At 37.9% G+C, this 8,675-nt stretch overlaps 1 protein-coding gene across 11 annotated transcripts in view; it reads left to right on the forward strand.

Annotated features, from left to right (window-relative positions):
• The window catches only part of CCDC150 (coiled-coil domain containing 150), a 114,446-nt gene extending 106,131 nt beyond the window's left edge, over positions 1-8,315 (forward strand). For all 11 annotated transcript variants that reach the window (XM_057550641.1, XM_057550639.1, XM_057550644.1 and 8 more), the window contains 2 exons: positions 7,541-7,651; positions 7,937-8,315. In XM_057550641.1, the coding sequence (XP_057406624.1) occupies positions 7,541-7,651; positions 7,937-8,062 (237 nt within the window). In that variant the 3' untranslated portion in view covers positions 8,063-8,315. The remainder of the gene's footprint in view (positions 1-7,540; positions 7,652-7,936) is intronic.
• Positions 8,316-8,675: the final 360 nt, after the last annotated feature.

Raw genomic sequence — 8,675 nt, forward strand, 5'->3', positions numbered from 1 at the left:
GAGCCCAAGCCCTGCCCCTACACCCCCATCCAGGGCCCCACCTCTACGCTCAGAGACCCCCTCCAAGGCACTGGGCCTAAACCCCACCCACACACCCTCACTCAGGGCCTTACCTCCAAACTCCAGAACTCCACACTCCGGAGGCCCTCCTTTCCTTCCACCCAGGTCCTAAGCAGAGGCCCTGCCCCACACTTGAACATCACCCCACCTAGGCCCCACCCCCAGGGCCTTTTCCTGCTATGGGGGTCCTGAGCCTAGGTCCTGCCCCACCTTAAACCCTGCCCCTGCCTAAGTTCCACCCCTGCCTAAACCCCACTCCCCCATAGCCAAGGCTTTTTCTTTTTTCCTCTTAGATTGGGGTTCTGTTTTACCTTGTTGACTCACCGTTGTTGATTCTCTTATATTTTAATATTTCCTAATCTTTTATTTTTCTAATTTTTTTTTATTCTTTATACTTTGTTATTGTTCTCTCCTTTTGGTTTGTACCCCCCCCCCTTTTTTTTTCTTTTTTCTGTTGTGGTTTTATTTTACCTTGTTGCAGTTGTTTCAATTATAGTTTTATATTTCCTAATATATTTTTTATCTTTCTAATAATTTTATTTTGTTTTTTATTCTTTGATATTGTGCTGCTCTGCTCCTTTTTTTTTTTTTTTTAACCATGCCACAAAGCTTGCTTGCGAAATCTTGGTTCCCAGGCCAGAGGTCAGGCCCGAGCTCCTGTGGCGGGAGCTCCAAGTCCGCTGGACTAACAGAGAACCTCAGACCCCAGGGAATATTAATGGGAGTGAGGCATCCTGGAGGTCCTCATCTCAGCACCAAGACCTGGCTCTATCCAACTGCCTGCAAACTCCAGTTCTGGACGTCTCAGGCCAAACAACCAGTAAGACAGGAATACAGCACCACCCATCAAAAAAAAAAAAAAAGTGAAACAACAACAACAAAAAAATATGTTACAGATGAAGGAGCAAGGAAAAACCTACAAGACCAAATAAGTGAAAATGAAATAGGCAAGCTACCTGAAAAAGAATTCAGAGTAATGATAGTAAATATGATCCAAAATCTCGGAAACAGAATGGAGAAAATACAAGAAACATTTAACAAGATCTAGAAGAATTAAAGAGCAAACAAACAAACAATTACTGAAACTAAAAATACTCTAGAAAGAATGAGTAGCGGAATAACTGAGGCAAAAGAATGGATAAGTGAGCTGGAAGATAAGATGGTGGAAATAACTGCCAGGGAGCAGAATAAAGAAAAAAGAATGAAAAGAATTGACGGCAGTCTCAGAGACCTCTGGGACAACATTAAACACACCAACATTCGAAATATAGGGGTCCCAGAAGAAGAAGAGAAAAAGAAAGGGACTCAGAAAATATTTGAAGAGATTATAGTCGAAAACTTCCCTAACATAGGAAATGAAATAGTCAATCAAGTCCAGGAAGCACAGAGAGTACCACACAGGATAAACCCAAAGAGAAACACGCCAAGACACATTAATCAAACTATCAAAAATTAAATACAAGGAAAAATTATTAAAAGCAGCAAAGGAAAAGCAACAAATAACATAGAAGGGAATCCGCATAAGGTTAAGAGCTGATTTTTCAGCAGAAACTCTGCAAGCCAGAAGGGAGTGGCAGAACATAATTAAAGTGGTGAAAGGGAAAAACCTACAACCAAGATTACCCTACCCAGTAAGGATCTCATTCAGATTTGACGGAGAAATTAAAACCTTTACAGATAAGCAAAAGCTAAGAGAATTCAGCACCACCAAACCAGCTTTACAACAAATGCTAAATGAACTTCTCTAGGCAGGAAACACAAGAGAAGGAACAGACCCACAAAAACAAACCCAAAACAATTAAGAAAATGGTAATAGGAACATATGTATTGATAATTACCTTAAATGTAAATGGATTAAATGCTCCCACCAAAAGACATAGACTGGCTGAATGGATACAAAAACAAGACCCGTATATATGCTGTCTACAAGAGACCCACTTCAGACCTAGAGACACATACAGACTGAAAGTGAGGGGATGGAAAAAGATATTCCATGCAAATGGAAATCAAAAGAAAGCTGGAGTAGCAATTCTCATATCAGACAAAATAGACTTTAAAATAAAGACTATTACAAGAGACAAAGAAGGACACTATATAATGATCAAGGGATCGATCCAAGAGGAAGGTATAACAATTGTAAATATTTATGCACCCAACATTGGAGCACCTCAATACATAAGGCAAAGGCTAACAGCCATAAAAGGGGAAATTGACAGTAACACAATCATAGTAGGGGACTTTAACACCCCACTTTCACCAATGGACAGATCATCCAAACTGGAAAGAAATAAGGAAACACAAGCTTCAAATGATACATTAAACAAGATGGACTTAACTGATATTTATAGGACATTCCATCCAAAAACAACAGAATACACTTTCTTCTCAAGTGCTCATGGAACACTCAGAATAGATCATATCTTGGGTCACAAATCAAGCCTCAGTAAATTTAAGAAAATTGAAATCGTATCAAGTATCATTTCTGACCACAATGCTATGAGACTAGATATCAATTACAGGAAAAAATCTGTAAGAAATACAAATACATGGAGGCTAAACAATACACAGCTAAATAACCAAGAGATCACTGAAGAAATCAAAGAGGAAATCAAAAAATACCTAGAAACAAATGACAATGAAAACATGATGACCCAAAACCTATGGGATGCAGCAAAAGCAGTTCTAAGAGGGAAGTTTATAGCAATACAATCCTACCTCAAGAAATAAGAAACATCTCAAATAAACAACTTAACGTTACACCTAAAACAATTAGAGAAGGAAGAACAAAATAACCCCAAAGTTAGCAGAAGGAAAGAAATCATAAAGATCAGAAATAAATGAAAAAGAAATGAAGGAAACAATAGCAAAGATCAATAAAACTAAAAGCTGGTTCTTTGAGAAGATAAACAAAATTGATAAAACATTAGCCAGACTCATCAAGAAAAAAAGGGAGAAGACTCAAATCAACAGAGTTAGAAATGTAAAAGGAGGAGTAACAACTGACACTGCAGAAATACAAAGGATCATGAGAGATTACTACAAGCAGCTAAATGCCAATAAAATGGACAACCTGGAAGAAATGGACAAATTCTTAGAAAAGTACAACCTTTAGAGACTGAACCAGGAAGAAAAAGAAAATATAAACAGACCAATCACAAGCACTGAAATTGAAACTGTGCTTTCAAATCTTCCAACAAACAAAAACCCAGGACCAGATGGCCTCACAGGCGAAATCTATCAAACATTTAGAGAAGAGCCAACACCCATCCTTCTCAAACTCTTTCAAAATACAGCGGAGCCAGCAACACTCCCAAAATACAGCGGAGCAAGCAACACTCCCAAACTCATTCTACGAGGCCACCATCGCCCTGATACCAACACCAGGCAAGGATGTCACAAAAAAAACTACAGGCCAATATCTCTGATGAACATAGACGCAAAAATCCTCAACAAAATACTAGCAAACAGAATCTAACAGCACATTAAAAGGATTACACACCATGATCAAGTGGGGTTTATTCCAGGAATGCAAGGATTCTTCAGTATACCCAAATCAATCAATGTGATACACCACATTAACAAATTGAAGGATAAGAACCATATTATAATCTCAGTAGGTGCAGAAAAAGCTTTTGACAAAATTCAACACCCATTTATGATAAAAACCCTCCAGAAAGTAGGCATAGAGGGAACTTACCTCAACATAATAAAGGCCATATATGACAATCCCACTGCCAACATTGTCCTCAATGGTGAAAAACTGAAACCATTTCCACTAAGATCAGGAACAAGACAAGGTTGCCCACTCTTACCACTATTATTCAGCATAGTTTTGGAAGTTTTAGCCACAGCAATCAGAGAAGAGAAAGAAATAAAAGGAATGCAAATCGAAAAAGAAGAAGTAAAACTGTCACTGTTTGCAGATGACATGATACTATACATAGAGAATCCTAAAGATGCTACCAGAAAACTACTAGAGCTAATCAATGAATTTGGTAGAGTAGCAGGATACAAAATTAATGCACATAAATCTCTTGCATTCCTATACACTAATGATGAAAAATCTGAAAGAGAAATTCAGGAAACACTCCCATTTACCATTGCAACAAAAAGAATAAAATACCTAGGAATAAACCTACCTAAGGAGACAAAAGACCTGTATGCAGAAAACTATAAGACACTGATGAAAGAAGTTAAAGATGATACCAACAGATGGAGAGGTATACCATGTTCTTGGATTGGAAGAATCAACATTTGTGAATATGACTATACTACCCAAAGCAACCTACAAATTTCACAATTTGTATGGAAACACAAAAGACCCCGAATAGCCAAAGCAATCTTGAGAAAGAAAGACGGAGCTGGAGGAATCAAGCTCCCCGACTTCAGACTATACTACAAAGCTACAGTTATCAAGACAGTATGGTACTGGCACAATAACAGAAATATAGATCAATGGAACAGGATAGAAAGCCCAGAGATAAACCCACGGACATATGGTCCCCTTATTTTTGATAAAGGAGGCAAGAATGAATATACAATGGATAAAAGACAGCCTCTTCAATAAGTGGTGCTGGAAAAACTGGAGAGCTACATGTAAAAAAATGAAATTAGAACACTACCTAACACCATACACAAAAATAAACTCAAAATGGATTAAAGACCTAAATGTAAGGCCAGACACCATCAAACTCTTAGAGGGAAACATAGGCAGAACACTCTATGACATAAATCACAGCAAGATCCTTTTTGACCCACCTCCTAGAGAAATGGAAATAAAAACAAAAATAAACAAATGGGACCTAACGAAACTTAAAAGCTTTTGCACAACAAAGGAAACCATAAACAAGATGAAAAGACAACCCTCAGAATGGGAGAAAATATTTGCAAATGAAGCAACTGACAAGGGATTAATTTCCAAAATTTACAAGTGGCTCATGCAGCTCAATATCAAAAAAACAGAAAACCCAATCCAAAAATGGGCAGAAGACCTACAGAGACATTTCTCCAAAGAAGATACAGATGGCCGACAAACACATGAAAAGATGCTTAGCGTCACTAATCATTAGAGAAATGCAAATCAAAACTACAATGAGGTATCACCTCACACCAGTCAGAATGGCCATCATCAAAAAATCTACAAACAATAAATGCTGGAGAGGGTGTGGAGAAAAGGGAACCCTCTTGCACTGTTGGTGGGAATGTAAATTAATACAGCCACTATAGAGAACAGTATGGAGGTTCCTTAAAAAACTATAAATAGAACTACCATACAACCCAGCAATCCCACTACTGGGCATATACCCTGAGAAAACCATAATTCAAAAAGAGTCAGGTACCACAATGTTCATTGCAGCTCTATTTACAATAACCAGGACATGGAAGCAACCTAAGTGTCCATCAACAGATGAATGGATAAAGAAGATGTGGCACATATATACAATGGAATATTATTCAGCCATAAAAAGAAACGAAATTGAGTTATTTGTAGTGAGGTGGATGGACCTAGAGTCTGTCATACAGAGTGAAGTAAGTCAGAAAGAGAAAAACAAATACCGTATGCTAACACATATATATGGAATCTAAAAAAAAAAAAAAAAGGTCATGAAGAACCTAGGGACAAGACGGGAATAAAGACACAGACCTACTATAGAATGGACTTGAGGATACAGGGAGGGGGAACAGTAAGCTGGGACAAAGTCAGAGAGTGTCATGGACATATATACACTACCAAACATAAAATAGATAGCTAGTGGGAAGCAGCCGCGTAGCACAGGGAGATCAGCTCAGTGCTTTGTGACCACCTAGAGGTGTGGGATAAGGAGGGTGGGAGGTAGGGAGACGCAAGAGGGAAGAGATATGGGGACATATGTATATGTATAATGGATTCACTTTGTTATAAAGCAGAACCTAACACACCATTGTAAAGCAATTATACTCCAATAAAGATGTTAAAAATAATTAATTAATTAAATAAAAGAAATATGGACTCCTCTCTTGTGAGTTTGCCAACAATGACACTTACTGGGCCCTTAAGGAAGTTACATTTACTTTCTGTAACTCATCAGTTACCAGTTCCATAATAGTCAGGAAGTTATTACCTACCACTGTTACTCTGATAGATCACTTAGAGTAAGTTTCAATAAATGTTGGCTGCATTCTCAAGAGGAGACATGACGTACAATGAATGTCATTTCAAGCATCTTTCCCTCCACTTCTGATAAAGAGAAAAGTGGGGTTTGGTTTGGGGGTGGATGGGAGTGTGTCTGTCGTCAGGATGCACAAACAGACCTGGAAAATACTTTAGCTTTGTAGCTTTCTAAAAGTTAAATGACAAGCAGAGCTCTAGTTTCTTATCTCACTATTTTGTACCCACACTGTGACCTGGTTAATATGGGACAAGTACATAGTAGCACAAATTTATAAAAGACCTATTATATGGCTGGTGCTGTGCTAGGTGATGGAGATATAGGGTGAATAAGCCAGACGAAGCCCCTGCTCTCATCGAACTTGCCTTCTCCCAAGCAAGAGAGAAATAGACTAGTCTCTGAGACCTCAGAGTCAAAACATGAAAATGCTGTCCATGAAACAAATAATCAAAGGGGGAAAACCAGTCATTTTACTTTTTATTCTAGAGGATATGTTCTACAGCTATTTTGAAGCAATCTTTATATAAAATAAAAACCTGCTGGCTCTACCTTCAAAATATCAAAATATCCCAAATACGTAGAAAAGTGCCAGGCACATATAGGCACTCAATAAATATTTGTCAAGTAAATGAACACTGATTCTAGATCATCTTCAAAGGCAGACTATTAGAGGGACTGTTTTCAAGTCTAACAGATCATTTGGAAGTTTGTGCTTAGGAGCTAAAGTATAAAATATTTTGATATAGGAAATAAAAAGGATACCATTTACACTAAGCTGGTCCAGTGTTTTTACTAATTCATTCTATTACTTTTATAAAGCACAGCAGGAAAATCTAGGCTTTACAGTTCAGGGACTTTGGAGAAGTGTTTAGTCTTAGAGAACAGAACTCAAAGTGTGGTTTGAACTACCACATGAATTTTCAATGCCATCTTGTACTTTCACTCTTAACTTTCTCCTGAGCCCTCTCACCTCAGTTCACATCCAGGAAATATTAACAAATGCATGAAAATCAGCAGGTTTGCATTCATTCTTTAACTCCATATTCAGAAATTATTCTCTCATTTATAGGAGGATATGTATTATGCAAACAGGTTGCAAAGACCATGCAGTTAGAATTTGAGTCTTTTAATATCTAGGTAAAGTCTCTTGAACTGGCAACTATAGGAAGAAAACTTCCAGTTTAACTAATATGAAGCCCATTTGCTAATTGTGGGGGGAAATAAAGCTTTTAAATTATACAATGTAAAAAGAAAGAGTCTCTTGAACTAATACACAAAAAGATTAAGTGTTCCTTTGTTGTAAATTTTAATGAGAACGTTTGTATGTGCAGGTATCAGCTAACCTGGAAGAAGCTCAGCGCTGGTTTAAGTGCAGACTCGATGGCCTACAACTTGAGCTGACCAAAAACCGGTTGCAGAGGGAAGACAGGTGGCGGGAAGAGGTAGAATATTTGGATGTCTTAAGCAATTCTGGATTTGTTCCTTCTCAGATTTCTAATTACACAAGTTCTCTCTTCATCCAGCTACTCTCCACTAATCTGTAGATTTCTTTAAACTACTGTTTGGAAAACCAATGAACCGAATTTCTTTCTTAAAAGTTCTACCTCTCCCAAGCTGTCTAGTTTAGAACCACCTATCTTGAAAAAAAATGACATCCATAAAGACCAAATAGGTCCTCAGCTCTGCAGTTAGTTTCTAACAGTTTGGGGTGTGTTTTCTTTCCACAGGACCAAGATAAAAGGCACAACGGCATATCCAATCAGTCTGCTCTACATCGATGGGAGAATAAACAGAATCTTAGACTTGTGCCCAAGAAGTGTCATTCTGAACTAAAGAGAAAGTGGTGTCCTTGACAGAGGAGCTTCTTCACTTAGAACAGCTACATCACCCTGATTCCCTGAGCCCAGCAACTAGGGCTGGGCTATTTCCACCGTCATCAGGACATGAAGTCTTTGATGTGGACTAGAGATTTTGGACCTGAGTTTATCCTTTTATGAACCCTTTGCTATCAATACGGAACCACCCCATCTTTTTTGTCCCTTTCCCCATTTTCCACCCAATAAATTTATATTAATGTGTTGTATGATAGGAGATGCTGTTGCATGATACTTGGCTATTGTTCTAAGTAAATTTTATCAAAAATCATTTAATGAGGTACTGGATGATTTGGCAACTAAGTGATATGATACTTTATTTCAGTGAAATGTCCTAGTGTAACATCTAGTAGATAATCCCTGGAAATAATACGATCACCTGAAAAGTGGTAAAAACTCTCCCACTGTCTAGTAAACATATACCCTTCTATGCTGGGTAATTACTAGCACACCTTTTATAAGACCATATCTCTATTCGTATATAAGCTATCTCAGAGGTTGTATTTGCAGCTTCCTTGGACATTTACAAAGAAGTTTATTCAACTCTGTTCCAGGAGATTATGCCTGACCAATGTAGCGCTCTCCCTTACTA

Source organism: Balaenoptera acutorostrata, chromosome 8 (assembly GCF_949987535.1).
Source record: "Balaenoptera acutorostrata chromosome 8, mBalAcu1.1, whole genome shotgun sequence".
Lineage (NCBI taxonomy): Eukaryota > Metazoa > Chordata > Mammalia > Artiodactyla > Balaenopteridae > Balaenoptera > Balaenoptera acutorostrata.